Here is a 21,779-nt window from a genome sequence, read left to right as displayed (position 1 = left end):
TCTTTCTCCCAGTTTTGATCATCTATGTGTGTTCTTATCCTTAAAAGTTGCAGTCTCATTCTTAATTACTGATCCAGTTCTTGTGTTATTTAATATATTGTAAATTGAGTTTCGCTTGCAGATCAGCAAATGGGGTACAGGAGCTAATAGTAATGAAATCAAAGGCATATGGGTATTCGGATATTTACTGTGATAACGACCACTTTGGCTGTCTACATCATTTGAGCAAAAAAGTTGCTGTAGCCAAACATCTAAACAGTGCAGTGCCCTCTACAGAGCTACTGGGACCTGTGTGAACAGGGCAAGCAACTTTGTATCTCCTTAATCAATAAGATAAAAGAATCGTTAATGAGCAGCGCAGCGTCTGAACCAGGATGTGCAAGTTGGAATATTGAATTCAATGTCAAATCAGGCACAGGAAGCAAAATAAAGAGAGGGAAAGAAAGGTTGGATTAGGATAGAAAGATAAAAGAGGCAGAAAGAAAAAAGAAAAAAAAGTTCTATCGTTTAAAAAAAAACTCCAACAATAATTAAACATTGACGGATTGAGACTCCAAACTTGTAAAAGTTAATTTTCATTGCCACAGAGGTTGTTTAGCCGTAATTAAGTCTTACCAAGCCGTTATAAAGGTACTTGGATTGGAATGACTTGACTTAACTTTCTCTGGAGAGCCGATAATTAGTCTACAACATCAGTACAGGAACTTAACGCCGTTAATACATTTGAATGTGGAGCCAGATGGCAAGATGCCGTTTTTGTGCAGCTTACGGAGGAGTAGCACATCTCTGAGAGAAACGTTCGGATTTTCGCGTTTAACTGCGCATGTGCACTTGCTGTCCGATTTGCGCATAAATAATGGTGAGCACTGTTAGTCTCATCATTACTTTCACAGCAGAATACGGCCCATTATTGAATCATTCCATCATGCTTTTTATTTTATTTCTAAGTAACTATTGCAAACAATCAAATCTATTATTATGATTTAATTTCATCTCAAGACCAGAAATAATTTTGAAAGTACCAGGCAGGAAGTGGAAAGGTTGATGCAGAGAATGAAGTCAGCCCCTCAGGATTACAAACCGCCTGGCCAATGGACAATGGAGGGATATCTCTACGTGCAGGAAAAACGTAAGTGTACAAAAATTGTTCTTGCTGCTTATTTTCTTACCAAACCGACTGCCTTTTTAAATATAGATGTAGGCTTTCTGCTGCCTTTCAAAGTTCTTTGAATTGCATCTCTTTATGCTTTTAAATAATCTATAAATATCGTAACTATTGGTGCTTTGGTAGTACACTATCTGTTCACCTCCGAGTAATGATTATAAATTAAATACATTTGGGAAGTCTCAACCCAGTACTACCTAGTGGGGGGGATATGTTCACAACACTGAATTTCTCACAATTCAACATGAATTGTCAATCTTATTCAAAAAGGCTATAAAGTTGACAAGTATAAGAGGGATAAAAATACACACTGGTGAATTATGCATATTTTTTGAGGTTGGAGTTAAGGCAAGTTGCTGCGAAAGATTAAAGATATCTTTTTAATGCGTGTGTCTTGTATACCTGACCTCCAAATATATTTTCTGTTGCACATAAGTGCCTAAGATAGAAAACTGTTCAAATCACTCAGCACTGAAATTCCTCACAATAATAAGTACCAAAACTCAGTAACAATGTAATATAAAATTGAGAATCTAATATTTGGGGCTAGAAATTCGACAGGTTTACGCCCGTTTTATGCCATGGCGAAGCTGAATAAGTAATTATTTTTGGCGCTAAGCAAGTCACACAAAATTTAATGCCCGGGTGGAAAATTTGGCAGCGGTTTTGCGCTGACGCTAAAAATGATCGCTGACCCATTTTTCGGCGTGCAATGCTGCGCTATTGCCGGGGGCGAAAAATTCGGTGATATTTTTATCGCCGGCCCAAAAGCATGCCCGAAAAAATATAGGGCTCAATTTTCCCCCAAAAGATTTTTTTTGGCATACTTGAAGAGTTACCCCTGTTTTTTTTAGGGCCCAAGTACAGCAAAAAAAAATGTTTTAAGTTTCCCTGTTTGATTTCTTCATTTTGGGGATGGAGCCTTGATCTGCTCCAAAAAGATCAGGTTGCCTCAGTAACCAGGGACACAATGCTGGCTGAGGCTGGAAAGTGGAACATACAGCTAGCTCGCAACCTGCACAAGCACCTTAAAATACATTGCAGCAATTTATCTCCATTAAATTATTAAAGTCAGCCCCTCCACCCCCCCAATGCCAGTGCCGATCCCCGCTCCTGTCCCAGGCCGAAGGGCCTCCCGGTCCGCTCCCCCACACCAAGCCCTGGCTGAGGGGCCTCCCGATCCGCTCCCCCGCACCTATCCCAGGCCAAACAGCTCCCGGTCCCCGCACCTATCCCAGGTCAAATGGCCTCCTCCCTCCCGGTCCCCGCACCTAACTATACCCAAAAGGCTTCCTCCCCTCTCTCTCCCTCTTTCTTACCTCTCCTGCTGCTGCTGTCCAGGCATCTGCTGGAGTTACCTGCACCAATTTCCTTAACTCTCCAGAAGGTTTTTCTACAGAGGCCACATACGCTGACCTAAGAAGAACTGGAGTAACTCTCAGCTGCCAAACTTGGTTAACTGGCCAGAATTGGCATGGGTGGCAGGTTACGCCGCTTTTGGATGAAAAAAAGTACCTAAAAAAATCGTAACTAACTTTGATCGGAGAAACTGGTTTTTTAACTTAGGCCAAAAAAAGCGGCCTGCAGCAAAAAAATGGCACAAATCACTGGGGAAAATTGAGCCCCAAGTCTTACCAGGTCGGGTCCAGGGAGCACTCGGCGCTAATGGCACCATCTTTAAAAACGGAGCAGAAGTTCATTGCATAAAAGGATTTGGAGGGAAGGCTGCATTTTACACAGTGAGCTTTATGTGAGTTCATAGTTCGTTTTTAAGGATATTTAAGGACATTTAAAAGAATGGGGGTTATATTGGCCCTGAAATCCCGGTTCTGGGCTCCGGTCACCTGAAAAGGAGAGAAAAGATGTGCACTTACCTTTTGCTCGGGCGCCCACCAGCGATTGTGGTTTTAGGCCTCTTCTGCATGCGCATCAGAGCACGTGCAGGTCTGAACGTACGTGGAGCTGGAGCTGGAGTCACGTTGGCCTGGACACCCAATCAAGGTAAAGTATTCTCATTCATAATAATGAGAATTCCGAAAGTAGGAGTTCTGATCATTATGAATGAGAACCCCCTCCCCCCCCCAACACCTCAACAAAAATAAAAAGATCACCCTACATATTTAACATTAATTTAAAATAAAGTTAATAAATGTGTTAGAAAAAAATATATATTTTTCTGATTTTTTTTTAAAGTTTTGTAACTAGGGTATAAAATAAACTTACCTAAGTCGGCAGGGTTTTTAACTAATGTGTTTTTAAATTTTATTTTTATATGTTTTAAAACTCTTATGCTGGTAAAAGTAGGCCATGCACCCGCTTTTACCAGGCGCAAGAGTTTTAAGGACATTCGCTGGGCAAGAGATGGGCAAATAGCGCAATTTCGCCCATGCGAATGTCCTTCTCCCCAAGATGCGTTGGATCTGTCAAGCCGAACCTGACAGATCGGAAAAGCCGGTTTTTGGTGCATGCGCATCGCACGCCGAAAACCGGCTTTTGCGATCCCCCACTGTGTCCGTACATACTCTGTACAGACCTGGTGAGGCCGCGATTTCAGGCCCAACAGCTCTGCCATTATTCCTGGCTGCTTTTTCTCATACAGCATCGAGCGGGAAGAAAGCTTATTCAAGAGCATTTTAAGTGTAATCGAAGAGCTCGCAGACGTATGGGAAGGAGGTCTTACCCCTCACAAGTTTACAGCGAACAGCACTCATACCTGCAGCTTTCTGAGACACAGTGCATTTGAAGGCTGCGCTTCCAAAAAGAGATTGTCACAGAGATATGCCAGCTCATAAAGACAGACTTACAGCCGACCAGCACCAACAGGACTGCACTGTCCGAAGAGGTGAAGGTGACTGCGGCACTTGCCTTCTATGCCTCCGGCTCCTTTCAGGCATAGCGGGGGACATATGCTCCACCTCGCAGCATGCTACACATTGCTGCATTCGCCAGGTGACAACTGCACTGTATGCACGCAGGATGGACTTTATAAAGTTCCCAATGACCAAGGAGGCACAGAATAAGAGGGTTATAGGTTTTGCACGAATTGCTGGGTTCTCCAAGGTTCAGGCTCTGTGAGCACCTTTTGAGGATCCAAAGGTTTACCAGAACCGAAAGGGATTCCACTCCCTGAACGTACAGATCATTTGTGACCATACTCAGCGCATCATGGCAGTAAATGCCCAATTTCTAGGGAGCATCCATGATGCTTTCATCTTGCATGAGAGCACTGTCTCATACCTATTCTAGAGTCAGCCATAAGACTAGAGCTGGATGCTTGGGGACAAAGGTTATGGCCTCACCACCTGGCTCATGACCCCACTCCGGAACCCTCAGACAGAAGCTGAGCATCGCTATAATGACAGCCATATAGCCACATGCAACATCGTCAAAAAGACAATTGGAGTGCTCAAACAGCGCTTACAATGCCTGGACTACGCTGGAGGTTCTCTGCAATACTCCCCTCAGCAGGTCTCTGAGTTCATTGCGGTGTGCTGCATGCTACACAACTTAGCCATCATGATGGGACAGGATTTGCCACTGGGGACTGCAGGACCACTTTGAGAGAGAGTGAGAGGAAGAGAGGGAGAGGAGGAGGAGGACCACGAGGAGAAGGAGGAAAATGAGGAGCCTGGCGATGAACCCATCCCACCAACTCCATCACTATCACAGGGGAGGCCTTGTGGAGCTTTCGCTACTGCAAATGCCTTACGTCAGCAGCTCATCATCGCTTTGCTTGAACAGTGAAAGGCACATTTCATTGTTGCCTGCCCACTCTATCCCAACATGTTGACTCTATCCCAACATGTTGACTATTTCCCCACTTATTCTGCAAATGAGACACTACATAGGAATGGTTAAGATGAACAAAAGAGTTTATTTTACACACAGTAACTTGAATAAGATTTATTATACATTGTAAACAGAATTTGGAAACGGGAATACATTTTATTAAACATTATTGTAATCTTTTAATAACTTAACAGAATTGGGAAACGTTTAAAACGTTTATAAAATAGCAACAGCAACAAAACAGCAATAAAACAACAACAAAGCAATGAAAGAACAACCCCTGCACCTAACATCTTTTAGCTGTGGCCCCTCCTCCTCCCCCACGCCCCCCCATCCTAACCCCCCCTCCCTCGCACCATGATCGTACACAAGGTGGTACCAAGACGTTGTGCAGCAATGCGGCCAGAGTCCTGCTCTAAAAGGGGGCTAGACAATGGCATGTGTGGATCCCCTGGAGAAGCTCTGGGTATGGAACGCCCGCCTTCCGAGTGGCAAGGCTCCTGATCAGCCTCACCACTCACAGGTGATGTGGGTCTGGCTGCTGTGACACTAGGGACTGCAGTGCCAAAGTCGAGACCATCAATTGGGCATGGTCATTGACAGCCGCGACAACCTGCGACATGCCCTCCCTCATGTCCGCTGATAGTGTCGCAATGCTTGTGGGAAAAGCACCCAAGACCTCCAGGAGCTGTCGGCTGAGCTGGATGCTCTCCCTGGACAAGTTCCACCATGTGCAGGTGTGCGTCTGCCTGTCCGTCAGCAGTCCGGCTTTGCCGACTCACCCTCCGGAGAGACGGCATACGGGATTCAACCCTGGGAGTGCGTAGCTGCACGCCACTTGGGCCCGAGGCCTCGGATTATTCAAAGCCCGAGAATGTGTCTTCCTGGTCACAGCCACTGGTCGCAATTAAAAGAGGTGTCGATTGCATCGGCCCCCCACCCCCCCCGGAATAGCTTCCTGAGTTTCCTCCTCCCGTGGAGGTTCCTTGTCTTTGGTGTATTCGTGGTCCCCCTCCTGCACCCCCACATGATGGGCTGAGGTGGAGGCTTCCATTTGTGGATTTGGCACCTCCTCATCTGGAAATGGAAAACAACAGACGAGTGGTTAGCAGCAAGGGAGGGGACAGAGTGACATGAGGAACACAGGCTCATTTGAAGGACCGGCGCTTCTGCATTATATGTAGCCCACAGACACTACATCACATTGCCCCAACCCTAGCCCACAGACACTACATCACAATGCCCCAACCCAGCCCGGGGATTTTGCAGGACTTATCCTCAGTTTCGAACAGGGAATCAACACCCCAACGGGTAGTTTACCTCTCTGAGGCACCGATTAGAGCTGCCATGTGTTCCTCCAGGTCCGTTAATGGCAGTGTCTGGGGTGGACCACCGCCTGTGCGCTGCTGCTTCTGGCAGTTATGCGACAACTTTCTCTGCAAAGATGACAATGGGACTGGTTACCAGAGGGCCCTTCTGCTCTTGTGGCACACACAGATAGTTGTGAAAGCACTTATACCATACTGTGTGCATTTAATACAGCCCTCTCTTTAATGGCCCTGGTAGTTGCACATGGTTCATGAGGAAGACATCAAAGTGCAGAAATCTTTTAAGATGTCAAAAAGCAGTCTTACTACTGTGTAATGATCATTCATGGTAAATCAGGTGCAACATTAAGCTTACCTATACCAACATGTGTCACATTACAATTTAAGTAATGAATGAATTCATGAATAAAAATATTACTTACCCTGACGACCCTGCAATAGACATTGAACTTTTTACAAAATTGTTGATGGTCCCTCTTGATATTATCGATTGAGGAAACCTCCTCAATCACACTGGTCCACAGACACCTTCACACAGCTGGGAGGGGTTTACCAGCACCCTTCCTATTAAATTGCCCCCATTGGCTTTGCACAACTGCAATCAGGGCCTCGTTTGCTTCATAACTAAACTTTTGGGCTCTCTGACTACTGGAGTCCTCTTCCATCGTGGCTGCTTGGTATGTAAAAAATATCTGATTCAGCCCTGCCCATGCATGGGTGCACCCTGACAGCTGACCAGAATTGAGGGAAGAAGAAAAAAATCGGGGGGGAAAAGAAATTTCCGCATGAGCAGAAGGTCTGTTTTATTTTTTTCAATCGCAAATTTTGGTTTCGGCACACACATTCACTCGTGCCAGGCCAGATTTAGTGCTATCGCTAGTCACCATTTGGCGAATTTTGTGACGCCCAACGATACGCTACCCCGGCGCTAAAATGAAATACCGCCACGATTATCGCCCAAAAACAGGCAAAATCGCTAAAACCTAAATTTCTAGCCCTTAACATAGAAACATAGAAATTAGATGCAGGAGTAGGCCTTTCGGCCCTTCGAGCCTGCACCACCATTGAATAAGATCATGGCTGATCATTCAACCTCAGTACCCCTTTCATGCTTTCTCTGCATATCCCTTGATCCCTTTAGCCATAAGGGCCATATCTAATTCCCTTTTGAATATATCCAACGAGCTGGCATCAACAGCTCTCTGCGGTAGAGAATTCCTCAGGTTAACAACTCTCTGAATGAAGAAGTTTCTCCTCATCTCAGTCCTAAATGGCTTACCCCTTATCCTTAGACTGTGACCCCTGGTTCTGGACTTCCCCAGCATCGGGAACATTCTTCCTGCATCTAACCTGTCCAGTCCCATTAGAACTTTATATGTTTCTATGAGATCCCCTCTCATTCTTCTAAACTCCAGTGAATACAAGCCCAGTCGATTCAGTCTCTCCTCATATGTCAGTCCTGCCATCCGGGGAATCAGTCTGGTGAACCTTTGATGCAGTCCCTCAATTGCAAGAATATCCTTCCTCAGATTAGGAGACCAAAACTGAACACAATATTCCAGGTGTGGCCTCACCAAGACCCTGTACAACTTCAGTAAGACCTCCCTGCTCCGATACTCAAATCCTCTAGCTATGAAGGCCAACATGCCACTTGCCTTCTTCATCGCCTGCTGTACCTGCTTGCCAACTTTCAATGACTGATGTACCATGACACCCAGGTCTCGTTGCACCTCCCCTTTTCCTAATCTGTCACCATTCAGATAATATTCTGCCTTCCTGTTTTTGTCACCAAAGTGGATAACCTCACATTTATCCACATTATACTGCACCTGCCATGCATTTGCTCACTCACCTAACCTGCCCAAGTCACCCTGCAGCCTCTTAGCATCCTCTTCACAGCTCACACCACCACCCAGCTTAGTGTCATCTGCAAACTTGGAGATATTACATTCAATTCCTTCATCTAAATCATTAATGTATATTGTAAATAGCTGGGGTCCCAACACTGAACTCTGTGGCACCCCACTAGTCACTGCCTGCCATTCTGAAAAGGGCCCATTTATTCCGACTCTCTGCTTCCTGTCTGCCAACTAGTTCTCTATCCATGTCAATGCATTACCCCCAATATCATGTGCTTTAATTTTTCACATTAATCACTTGTGTGGAACCTTATCAAAAGCCTTTTGAAAGTCCAAATACACCACACCCACTGGTTCTCCCTTGTCCACTCTGCTAGTTACATTCTCAAACAATTCTAGAAGATTTGTCAAGCATGATTTCCCTTTCATAAATCTATGCTGACTTGGACCGATCCTGTCACTGCTTTCCAAATGCTCTACTATTACATCTTTAATAATTGATTCCAACATTTTCCCCACCATCGATGTCAGGCTAACTGGTCTATAATTCCCTGTTTTTTCTCTCCCTTTTTTAAAAAGTGGTGTTACATTAGCTACCCTCCAGTCCATAGGAACTGATCCAGAGTCAATAGAATGTTGGAAAATGATTACCAATGCATCCACTATTTCTAGGGCCACTTCCTTAAGTACTCTGGAATGCAACCTATCAGGCCCTGGGGATTTATCGGCCTTCAATCCCATCAATTTCCCTAACACCCTTTCCTGACTAATAAGGATTTCCTTCAGTTCCTCCTCCTTGCTAGATCCTCGGTCCCCTAGTACTTCTGGAAGATTATTTATGTCTTCCTTAGTGAAGACAGAACCAAAGTATTTGTTCAATTGGTCTGCCATTTCTTTGTTCCCCATTACAACTTTACCTGAGTCTGACTGCAAGGGGCCTACGTTTGTCTTCACGAACCTTTTTCTTTTCACATATCTATAGAAGCTTTTGCAGTCAGTTTTTATGTTCCCTAAGCTTACTCTCATACTCTATTTTCCCCCTCCTAATTAAATCTTTTGTCTCCTCTGCTGAATTCTAAATTTCTCCCAGTCCTCAGGTTTGCTGCTTTTTCTGGCCAATTTATATGCCTCTTCCTTGGATTTAACACTATCCCTCATTTCCCTTGTTAGCCACGGTTGAGTGCAAACATGATACATACAATGCTATTGAGCTAATTGAGCTTTGGAGTTATTTAATACCTTTGATGCTATGATCACTGTGTGATATGTGGGCCTAGAAATTTGTCTCTGGCGATGGTGCAAAGGGGCGGAATCGGACCGGCCGCCTATTATACGCAGCAGCTATTATATTCAGCTCCATTGCAGTCAATGGGTGTATGATGGGTGGCCAATCTGATACTGCCCGTTCTGCACCACCGCCCAGAATGACTTTCCAGGCCATTGCTCACCATATTGAGGACAGGTTGGGAATCCATCTCCTCCCAGCCCATCGAAACCTGCCCAAGTAATGTATTGTGGGTACCTTTTATATTATTGTGTTTTACCAACATGGTCAATTTATAAGAAGATTCATAACCTTAGCTCCACTCTGCCAATATAAACACTGCAATGCAAATGATGAGTTTTGCTTTTCGCTGGAGCAAACTCTGTTGTGGTCACAAAAATTTGTTTCCCACTCACCTGTCTACCTAACTCTACTTTAATCAGTCCGTGCAAAAAGACAAATGTAAAGCTGTAGTTTGTGAGTGAAGCATTCGATGTAAGAATGTTGTTTTTAAAACGTTTCTGCTTAAATTATGTCATTTAGACTCTCATGTACACATGAGCCACATTCATAGAATCATAGAATCTTGCAGCACAGAATGAGACTATTCGGCCCGTTGTACCTGTGCAGGTTCTCTGAAAGAGCTGTCCAATTCAATCCCACACTCAGCCTTTCCTCCATAACTCTGCAAATTAGTCCTCCTCAAGTACATGTCCAATTTCCTTTTGAAAGTTCCCATGGAATTTGCTTCCACCACCCTTTCAAGTAGTGTGTTCCAAATCTTAACAATCCTCTGGGGGGAAAAAAAAATCTAATTTCCCCTCTAGTTCAGTTGCCAGTTATTTTAAATCTATGACCTCTAGTTACCGACCCAGTTGCCAAAAGATGCAGTTTCTCCCTATTTTCTCTAACAAAACACCTCATTATTTGAATATCTCTGCTCGGTCTCCCCTTATCCATCTCCGCTCTAAGGAGAACAATCACAGCTTCTCCAATCTCCCCACTTAACTAAGTCACCTAGCCCTGGTATCATCCTGGTAAACCTCCTCTGATCCCTCTCTAGGTCCTTGGCATCCTTCCTGAAGTGTGGTGCCAAGAATTGTGCACAATACTCCAGCTGAGGCCCAACCAGTGATTTCTATAGGCTTAGTATGACTTCCTTGTTTTTGTACTCAATGCCCCTGTTGACAAAGCCATGGATCGCAGTTACCTTATGAACAACCATCTCAACTTGTCCTGCCACCTTCAAAGACTTGTGTAGTACACCCCAAGGTCTCTCTACTCTTGTACTCCCCTCTAAATAGTTACCATTTAAATTATACTGCCTCTCCATGTTGTTCATTCCAAAGTGCATCACTTCACACTTATCCGCATTAAATGGCATCTGCCATGTGTCTGTCCATTTCACCAGTCTATGTCGTCCTGAAGTCTGCTATTATCCTCATCACTATTTACTACGTTGCTAGGTTTTGTATCATCTGCAAACTTGGAAATTGTACTCCTGGACCCAAGTCCTGGTCCTTTAGATATAACAAGAAAAGCAATGGTCCCAATGATCCCTGGGGCACCCGACTGCACACTTCTCTCCAGTTAGAAAAATATCCGTTCACCAATACTCTCTCCCTACTATCCCTGAGTCAGTTGAATGCTCAAGTTACCACTGTCCTTTTAATTCCGTGTGCTTCTATTTTCCAAATAAGTCTGTTATGTGGTATTTTATCAAATGCCCTTTGAAAGTCCATATATACAAGATCTACTGCACTACGTATGTACAGACAGAGTCTTGATTGAGGAGATCGTCGAAGTGCTCCTTCCAGCGGGCCCTGACTGCCTCGGTGTCCTTGATGAGTGTTTCCCCGTTCTTGGCCAGCAGCAGGGTGGGGTCTTGGGTGTTTGGACCGTAGGTGGCCTTGACTACGATGAAGAATCCTTGCACATCATGTGTGTCAACCAGCTGCTGTATCTCCTGTGCTTTCTCCATCCACCACCTGTTCTTTAGGTCCGGGTTTTTTGTTGGACCTCAGCCTTGAGCCGTCTGTAATGCTGCTTTGCTGCTCCAGAGTTGGGTTGTGGTTTAAGACTCAGAAATGCTCTGCGCTTGCAATCTATTAGCTCTTGAATCTCCTGATCATTCTCATCAAACCAGTCCTGGTGTTTCCTGGTTGAGTGACCGAGTGTCTCTTTGCAGGCACTGTTTATGAAGGCCTGGAGAGCAGACCTAGCGCTGTGGGCATTCTGCGTCTCGGGGTCATCAAGGCATGCCAGGTTAGCTGTGAGGTGCAGACTGTACAGGGCTCTCTTAGCTGGGTCCTTAAGTGCCCCGGCATTGATTTTTTGCGATACTGCTTCTGCTGCCCCCTTCGCTTTGGGACTATGTTGATGTCAATGATGAATCGGATTAGGCGATGGTCCATCCAGCAGTCATCAGCTCCTATTATGGCGCGGGTGATGCGCACATCCTTGCGATCCCTGGCTCGGACGATGACATAGTCGAGCAGGTGCCAGTGATTGGAGCAAGTTCATGCTCTAGACATTTTGTCCTCAATCGAGACTCTGTCTTTGACTTGAGTGTTCTTGACTCCATTCCGCAGTATGCTACCCGCCACCACCTCAGTGAGACCCCAACGATGTAGAAAAAGCCATAAGACAGCTAAAAAACAACAAGGCTACGGGAGCGGATGAAATCCCTGCTGAGGCACTGAAGTATGGCGGAGAGGCACTGCTGCCGCGAATACATGACCTCATCTCTCTCATCTGGAGGGAGGAGAGCATGCCGAGAGATCTTAGAGATGCAGTGATCGTGACCATCTTTAAAAAAAGGGACAAGTCCGACTGCGGCAACTACAGAGGAATCTCCCTGCTATCAGCCACTGGGAAAGTCGTCGCTAGAGTCCTCCTCAACCGTCGTCTCCCTGTGGCCGAGGAGCTCCTCCCGGAGTCGCAGTGCGGATTTCGTCCACTACGGGGCACAACGGACATGATGTTTGCAGCGTGACAGCTGCAGGAAAAATGCAGGGAACAGCGCCAGCCCTTATACATGGCCTTCTTCGACCTTACAAAGGCCTTTGACACTGTCAACCGAGAGGGTCTATGGAGCATTCTTCTCTATTTCGGATGCCCCCAAAAGTACGTCACCATCCTCCGCCTGCTCCATGACGACATGCAGGTCGTGATCCTTACCAGATCCAATCCACATCTGGACCGGGGTCAAGCAGGACTGCATCATCGCCCCAACCCTCTTCTCAGTCTGCCTCGCTGCCATGTTCCACCTCACAGTCGACAAGCTCCCCGCTGGAGTGGAACTATACTACAGAACCAGTGGGAACCTGTTCAACCTTCGCCGTCTCGCCAGGTCCAAGACCACCCCAACCTCTGTCGTCGAGCTACAGTAGGCGGACGACGCCTGCGTCTGTGCACACACAGAGGATGAACTCCAGGACATAGTCGATGTATTTACTGAGGCGTATGAAAGCATGGGCCTTATGCTAAACATCAGTAAGACAAATGTCCTCCACCAGCCAGTCCTCGCCGCACAGCACCAGCCCCCCCCAGCCCCCCCCCCCCCCCGCAGTCATCAAGATCCGCGTTGTGGTCCTGGACAACGTGGACCACTTCCCTTATCTCAGGAGCCTCCTTTTCAACAAGTGCACCAGTGTAGCCTTCGGCTGCCTGAGGAAAAGAGTGTTTGAACACCAGGCCCTCAAAACTGTCACCAAACTCATGTTCTACAGAGCCATAGTAATACCCGTCCTCCTGTATGGCTCAGAGACATGGGCCATGTACAGTAGACATCTCAAGTCGCTGGAGAAATACCACCAACGATGTCTCCGCAAGATCCTACAAATCCCCTGGGAGGACAGGCGCAGCAACATTAGCATCCTTGTCCAGGCCAACATCCCCAACATTGAAGCACTGACCATATTTGATCAGCTCCACTGGGCAGGCCACATAGTTCGCATGCCAGACATGAGGCTTCCAAAGCAAGCGCTCTACTCGGAACTCGTCCACGGCAAACGAGCCAAAGGTGGGCAGCGGAATCGTTACAAGGACACCCTCAAAGCCTCCCTAATAAAGTGCGACATCCCCACTGACACCTGGGAGTCCCTGGCCAAAGACTGCCCTAATTGGAGGAAGTGCATCCAGGAAGGCGCTGAATCCCTCGAGTCTCGTCGCCGAGAGCATGCAGAAATCAAGCGCAGGCAGCGGAAGGAGCGTGCGGCAAACCAGACTCCCTGCCCACCCTTTCCTTCAACCACTGTCTGTCCCACCTGTGACAGAGACTGTGGTTCTCGTATTGGACTGTACAGCCACCTAAGAACTCATGCTAAGAATGGAAGCAAGTCTTCCTCGATTCTGAGGGACTGCCTATGACTGACTGCACTACCTTCATCAACCCTCTCTTGTCACTTCATCAGAGAACTGAATGACGTTAGACACGATTTGCCTTTAACAACTGGCTGTCCATTATTAATGCATGCTTCTCCAAGTTTTATCCCTCTCCCTTTTTTGAAAAGTTTTGTAACATTTGCAGACCTCTAGTCCTCTGGGATCACTCCCATGTCCAAGGAGGATTAAAAGGTTGGGGTCAGAACTTCTGCTATCTCGACCCTTATTTCTCTCAGCAACCCAGGATATATTTCATTTGGACCAGGTGACTTCTTAACTTCGTGATGCCTACCTATTTCTTTAATAAGTTCCTAAAAATGTGTAATTTGTAGTAGAGTAGAAATGTCCAGAATTTTGACTAGATATAACTTGCTATTTGAATGTTGTATATGTGAAAGGAGGAGCAAACAGGGAGTACAAACATTTACAGCTCTGTTATAAATACACCATTGGTAGCAGTGATGAGTTCTAAGAGTCTGACTCTTCTAGAATCCAGGTAGAATTGAATCCTGTTGTTCATTGCTTAATCAACTTAATTGTTGAAGGCTTGAATTTGTAGCAGAGAAAATGCTCCTTATTAATTGAATTTTGTGATTCAGTATTTCCATTTTGTAAACAATGTGAATATAAAATTCTAATTACTTTCATTTTTATGAAGAATTCTCTCTTTTGTTCCCAGTTTGTTCTTCAAACAATAACTATATTTTTTTTAAAAGACGATGTAGTTATAATGTTAGTGGCATTGCTCCATTATATGCAAGTTATTTGACAGCAGTTCTTTCTTTTTTAGGACCTCTTGGGTTTGCATGGATAAAACATTACTGTACATACGACAAAGCAACAAAAGGATTCGCAATGACCTTGTGTGAACCAAAGTCAGGGGGGAAATTGGTAAATTCAAAATGTTATTTGACCTAACCGACCAAAAGTTGACTTTTCCCCGACGATAATATCAAGATATAATCCGTACCCATCTTTCCTGCAACTTCCATGTGTCAGGTTTCCATCTCTCCCACAGCACTGAAAGGCCCTTATCAAAGTCACAAATTACATCTTGTGTGACTGTGACTGTGGTAAATTATCCCTCCTCATTCTTCTTGACCTGTCTGCAGCCTTTGACATGGTTAATGACACCATTCTTCTCCATTGCCCAGCTGGATGGGACTGCTCTCGCATGGTGCCAGTCCTAACTATCCAGTCATAGCTAGCATCAATTACAATGGGTTCTCTTTCCACTCCCGCACTGTTGCCTCTGGAGTCCCCAAAGGATCTACCCTTGGCCTATTTCTTATTTACATGCTACCTCTCCGCCAAAAACATACCTGGTTGAAGATGTACGCTTGCGACACCCAGCTCTATCTCATCACCACTTCTCTCGATCCCTCCACTGCTTGATTTGTCACGCTGCTTGTCTTACATCCAGTATTGGATGAGCAGAAATTTTGACAATTAAATATTAGGAAGGCCAAAGGCATTGTCTTTGGTCCCCACCACAAACTCCGTTCCCTAGCCATCAACTCCATTCCTCTCCCTGGCCACGGCCTGAGGCTGAACCTCATTGTTCATAACCTTGGCATCCTATTTGACCCTAAACTGAGCTATCCCCATGTCCTCTCCAACACAAAGATCCTCTACTTCCACCTTAGCAGGGATTCCATCCGCTCCCGTAGTCTTGTCATCTCTGCCTCAGCTCATCTGCTGCTGAAACCCTCATCCATGCCTTTGCTGACTCTCAATGTCAGCTGTGGCTCAGTGGGTACCACTCTTGCCTCTGAGTCAGGTTGTGGGTTCAAGTCTCACTCCAGAGACTTGAGCACAAAAATCTAGGCTGACGCTCCAGTGCACTACTGAGGGGGTGCTGCATTGCCAGAGGTGTGCTGTTTTTCAGATGAAACATTAAACTGAGGCCCTGTCTGCTCTATTAAAGGACGTAAACGATCCCATGGCACCATTTCGAAGAAGAGCAGGGGAGTTATCCCCAGTGCCCTGGCCAATATTTATCCCTCAACCAACATCTCAAAAAAAACAGATTATCTGGTTATTATCATATTGCTGTTTGTGTAAGCTTGCTGTGCACAAATTGGCTGCCGCGTTTCCTACATCACAGGCAGTCCCTTGAACCGAGGATGACTTGCTTCCACGTCGAAAAGTTCACAGGTGTTTCAATGATAGAGCTAAAATTCCAGGTCCGAACTAAATCTTGAAGGGTGGAAGATGCCTGTGCTTGGATTTTTTTAGCGTATGGTGACCGTTGCACACCAGCCACCACACGGGCTAGAGACAGAGCTGGGTCTTGGTCCAGTAGCAAGGATTAACCAAGACGACTGGAGACCTGCTCTGCTGCAAGGACCTAGTGCGCACACATATCGTAGTGTGGGCTGGCCCGTGTTGCCCCTGGGCCCTCGCTTCTTCTGGGCCCTGAACTCGCGCCTCTCCTGGGCCCCGATCTCGCCGCTCGTGCTGTACCTGCCCACGCTCCAATCACCGACCTGGATCTTGCCGATGTCACTCTTCACTGCTTGCTCTCCTGCTCCAGCACGTGCTGCTCCCTGGAGTGGTACGCCGCCATGCTGCTCCTTCCGCTCCCCGGCCTGCTCCGATGTTGCTCGCAGGCCAGGGGCTGCGCAGACTGCTGGGCTAGGCTGCCACGCTGCTCCTTCCGCTCCCTGGCCTGCTCCGATGGTGCTCACAGGCTGGGGGCCGCGCAGACTGCTGGGCTTCCTACATCACAACAATGACTACACTTCAAAAAGTGTAAAGTGCTTTGAGACATCCTGAGGCCATGGAAGGCGCTATATAAATGCAAGTCTTTCTTTCTAGATTCGATTATTCCAATGCTCTCTGACCTAGCCTCCCACCTACATCTTCCGTAAAATGAGCTCATCCAAAACTCTAGATTATCCTAGCCCACACCAAATTCCATTCATCTATCACCCCTGTGTTGGCTGATCTACATTGGCTCCCGGTCTGACAACGCCTTGATTTTAAAATCATAGAATCATAGAAATTTACAGAACGGAAGAAGGCCATTTCAGTCCATCGTTTCTGCGCCGGCCGAGCAAGAGCTATCCAGCCTAATCCCACTTTCCAGCTCTTGGTCCATAGCCCTGTAGGTTACGGCACTTCAAGTGCACATCCAAGTGTCTTTTAAATGTGGTGAGGGTTTCTGCCACTACCACTCTTTCAGGCAGTGAGTTCCAGACCCCCACCACCCTCTGGCTGAAGAAATTTCCCCTCATATCTCCTCTAAACCTCCCCCCAATTACTTTAAATCTATGCCCCCTGGTTGTTGACACATCTACCAAGGGAAACAGGTCCTTCCTATCCACTCTATCCAGGCTCCTCATAATTTTATACACCTCAATGAGGTCTCCTCGTAGTATCCTCTGTTCCAAAGAAAACAGACCCAGCATCTCCAATCTTTTCTCATAGCCAAAATTCTCCAGTCCAGCCAATATTCTTGTAAATTTCCTTTGCACCCTTTCCAGTGCAATCACATCTTTCCTGTAATGTGGTGACCAGAACTGCACACAGTACTCCAGCTGTGGCCTAACCAGTGTTTTATACAGTTCAAGCATAACCTCCTTGTTCTTGTATTCAATGCCTCGACTAATAAAGGCAAGTAACCCATACGCCGCCTTGACCACCTTATCTAGCTGGCCTGCTACCTTCAGGGATCTGTGGACATGCACTCCAAGGTCCCTTTGTTACTCTACACTTTTCAATATTGTACCATTTAATGTGTATTCCCTTGCCTTGTTAGACCTCCCCAAATGTATTCCCTCACACTTATCCGGATTGAATTCCATTTGTCACTGTTCTGCCCACCTGACCAATACATTGATATCTTCCTGCAGTCCGCAGCTTTCTTCTTCATTATCAACCACAAAGCCTATTTTAGTGTCATCTGCAAGCTTCTTAATCATACCCCCAACATTTAAATCCAAGTCATTGATATATACCACAAAAAGCAATGCACCCAGCTCTTAACCCTGCGGAACCCCACTGGATACAGCCTCCAGTCACAAAAACACCCATCAAGCATTACCCTTTGCTTCCTGCCTCCAAACTAATTTTGGATCCAGCTTACCACTTAGCCCTGAATCCCATGGGCTATTACTTTCGCGTCATTCTTATTTTCAAATCCCTCCTTGGCCTTGCCCTTCCCTCTCTCTGTAATCTCCTCCAGCCCGACAACCCTGGCCTGTTGCGCATCCCCGATTTACATCGCTCCACCATTGGCGGCCATGCCTTCCTTCAGCTGCCTCGACCCTAAGCTCTGGAATTCCCTCCCTCAACCTCTGCCTTTCTACCTTTCTCCTCATTTATGTTGCTCCTTAAAACCTACCTTTTTAACCAAGCTTTTGGTCACCTGTCCTAATATCTCCTTATGTTGCTCGGTGTCAAATTTTGTTTGAATGCGTGATAAAAACACAATATAAATACAAGTTGTTGTATTAAAACAAATATGCAAAGAAAGTTTTGTGGTTGCTCAACTTTTCTAGTTCTACTTTTAGTATTTCATATTATAAGTGTTTATGTTGTCTTTATCAGAATTAAGATTGCAGGATTTGTAATAAATACCATTTTCAAATGTTAAAAGGAAAATAGCAATATTAACTTTTTGTTGGGAAATACTGATTTACTTCAATCGATCTATCAAAGAATGCTTGTCTGAACTTGTGCTGCATTTACCATGAAAATATCTGACTTATTAATCTGTAATTAAATAGAATGGCCTTGTCGCAGCTTCAGAAATGTTCAAACTGAAGTTTTGCATTCGAAGGAAGACTGACTCGATTGACAAACGCTTCTGTTTTGATATCGAAGTGGTAGAAAGGTGAGTTAAATTTATACTGGTTGAGCTGACTCCTTAAGGCAATGGATGTAAATGTTATTACATAGAAATTACAGCATGGAAACAGGCCATTCAGCTCAAGCAGTCCATGTTTGGTGTTTGTCCACCACGAGTAGTAATTCTAATAAGAACATAAGAAACAGGAGCAGGAGTAGGCCATACGGCCCCTCGAGCCTGCTCCGCCATTCAATAAGATCATGGCATGATCTGATCATGGACTCAGCTCCACCTCCCTGCCCGCTCCCCATAACCCCTTATCATTTAAGAAACTGTCTATTTCTGTCTTAAATTTATTCAATGTCCCAGCTTCCACAGCTCTCTGAGAGAAGAAATTTCTCCTCATCTCAATTTTAAATGGGCGGCCCCTTATTCTAAGATTATGCCCTCTAGTTCTAGTCTCCCCTATCAGCATCCACCATCCTCTCTGCATCCACCTTGTCAAGCCCCCTCATAATCTTATACGTTTCGATAAGATCACTTCTCATTCTTCTGAATTCCAATGAGTAGAAGCCCAACCTACTCAACCTTTCCTCATAAAGTCAACTCCCTCATCTCTGGAATCAACCTAGTGAACCTTCTCTGAACTGCCTCCAAAGCAATGTGTTGTACTGTGTTGCTTTTTCTAAATGGGAGAATGATGCCAATCTGCATTAGTGTTGTAAGATCCACTCAGTGATGTGCAAACTGCTTACATTGGCTATATGACCCTTTCTACCATCTTATCAATATTCCTGTGCAGTTCCTTTGGTTTTCAGAATTATTTACTATGCCTTACATTCCAGTATTGTTTGTGAATTTGGACACCACTCTATCTAGCTGTATATCCAAATCATTAATGTACATAGTGAACGGAAGAGATCCTAGAACAGAACAATCTGCAACACCACTATCTACTTCCAATCACTCTAGGAAAAATTGCCCTTCCCCCTAATTCCATACCCCTTCAGCTTCCCCAGTAGTGTGCTACTTTCTCCAAAAAATTTTGGAAGTTGATACACCACTTCCACTAAATTTCCTTCATCCACCTGGGACTGGAAAAGGGATGTTGAGTCGTCAGGAGTAGGTATGGGAAGAGCCAAAGGAGTCCTCATGAATGAGATTAATAATGGCTGAGGAGTGGGGTGGGGGAGGGGAGAGAAGGGAATATGGAATCATGGAGGATGGATGCCTGAAGGTGGGGGGAGCAGGGGGTTGACGGAAGGAGGAAGGGCCAGAGGCAACAGAATGGATGCCTTTGATTTTAGATTTTAAAAAGGTCTATGAGCTTCTTGTATTTAGTGTCTGAGGTGAGAATAGAGGGTGCAATAGAAAATGTTTGGAGGAGATTGTTGCAGAGGAGAAGACCTAGCCATGGAAAGGAGCACTTGGTGACTAGCCCTGCTATTCATTGTTCTGTATGGTTCTAACACTTTTATAAAGTATACTCCAGGTTAGGGTCAGCAGATTTGAAGCCAGTGGAAATAGGAGGCTGACTGGTTTGCACAAGGATGTCAAAGAAGGAGTCAAGGAAATTGTTTTGATCAATAGAGGCATCACTGCCCTTCCCTTTAAAGGGGCAGACAATCTCAGTCGGCAAAGCCATTAGAATGGTTGGTATGGGGGATGAAAAACTTCATACTGGTGCAACTTGGAGAGCTGTTTTGTGGTTGATAGTAAGGCACATAATTGCAGTCGAGTTAAGAGAACTTGCATTTAAGTCATGCTGTAACTGGTTTTGAAACTACAGACAATGGATATAAATAGTGGAAATTCAATCCAGCAACAAAAAAGGAAATTCTTGTGAAGCTCCTTAGAGTATTTTCAGTATTTTTAATTTTCTTTCTTTACTTTCCCTTTTGCAGGCACAGCATCGTTACACTCCAGGCTCAGTCAGAAGCAAACAGAAAACTTTGGTTGGAAGCAATGGATGGAAAGGAACCAGTATGAGATTTTTTTATGAAACATATAGTCGTCAATACTACCTACTGTCATATTCATCTTTATGTTCCACATATTGTAGCATCCAAAGCATTTCCATTGCCCTGGAGATCATCTTCGATAACTGGGGAGGGGGTGGCGGACAAGATATTTACTTTTTCTGGGCTTTCTCTTCCTTTCCCCTGCCCCACCTCAGATCCTCCAATCTGAGCAGGGCTGGATGCTGAGAGTATGGTCCAGTTACAGAATCACAGAAATTTATGGCACAGAAGGAGGCCATTCACTCATTGTGTCTGTACTGGCTGAAAAAGAGCTATCCAGCCTAATCCCACTTTCCAGCTCTTGGTCCGTAGCTTTGTAGGTTATGGCACATCATGTGCATATCCAAGTACTTTTTAAATGTGATGAGGGTTTCTGCCTCTACCACCCTTTCAGGCAGTGAGTTCCAGACTTCCACCACCCTCTGGGTTAAAATAGTTTTCCTCAACTCCCCTCTAATCCTTCTACCAATTACTTTAAATCTATGCCCCTTGGTTGTTGACTTCTCTGCTAAGGGAAATAGATTCTTCCTATCCACTCTATCTAGACTCCTCATAATGATATTCACCTCAGTTAAAGGGCCCCTCAGCCTCCTCTGTTCCAAATAAATCAAACCAGCCTATCCAATCGTTCCACATAGCTAATATTCTCCAGTCCTGGCAACATCGTCGTAAATATCCTCTGTATCCTCTCTAGTACAATCGCATCTTTCCTGTATTATGGTGATCAGAACTGCACTCAGTACTCTAGCTGTGGCCTAATTAGTGTTTTATACAGTTCAAGCATAACCTCACTGCTCTTTTATTCTATGCCTCGGCAAATAAAGAAAAGTATTCTGTATGCTTTCTCAACCACCTTATCTCCTAACCTTCGGGATCTGTCAACATGCATTCCAAGGTCCCTCCTCTGTATCCTACCATTTATTGTGTATTCCCTTGCCTTGTTAGCCCACCCCAAATGAATTACCTCATACTTCCCCCAATTGAATTCCATTTGCCACTGTTCTGCCCATTGATATCTTCCTGCAGTCTACAGCTTTCATCCTCATTATGGATCACACAGCCAATTTTTGTATCATCTGCAAACTTCTTAATCATGCCCCCTACATTGAAGTCTAAATCATTGATATATATCACAAAAAGCAAGGGACCTAGTAATGCGCCCTGTGAAACTG

At 45.3% G+C, this 21,779-nt stretch overlaps 1 protein-coding gene across 2 annotated transcripts in view; it reads left to right on the top strand.

Annotated features, from left to right (window-relative positions):
* Nucleotides 1-21,779, top strand: part of LOC139275038 (rho GTPase-activating protein 42-like) — a 608,898-nt gene that overhangs the window by 431,291 nt on the left and 155,828 nt on the right. For both annotated transcript variants that reach the window (XM_070891940.1, XM_070891941.1), the window contains exons 8-11: nt 1,000-1,129; nt 14,582-14,682; nt 18,525-18,631; nt 20,491-20,569. In XM_070891940.1, the coding sequence (XP_070748041.1) occupies nt 1,000-1,129; nt 14,582-14,682; nt 18,525-18,631; nt 20,491-20,569 (417 nt within the window). The remainder of the gene's footprint in view (nt 1-999; nt 1,130-14,581; nt 14,683-18,524; nt 18,632-20,490; nt 20,570-21,779) is intronic.

The sequence above is a fragment of the Pristiophorus japonicus genome, chromosome 10 (assembly GCF_044704955.1).
Source record: "Pristiophorus japonicus isolate sPriJap1 chromosome 10, sPriJap1.hap1, whole genome shotgun sequence".
Lineage (NCBI taxonomy): Eukaryota > Metazoa > Chordata > Chondrichthyes > Pristiophoridae > Pristiophorus > Pristiophorus japonicus.
Note: the sequence above shows the minus strand (reverse complement) of the source record. Positions and strands in the feature narration are given on the sequence as shown.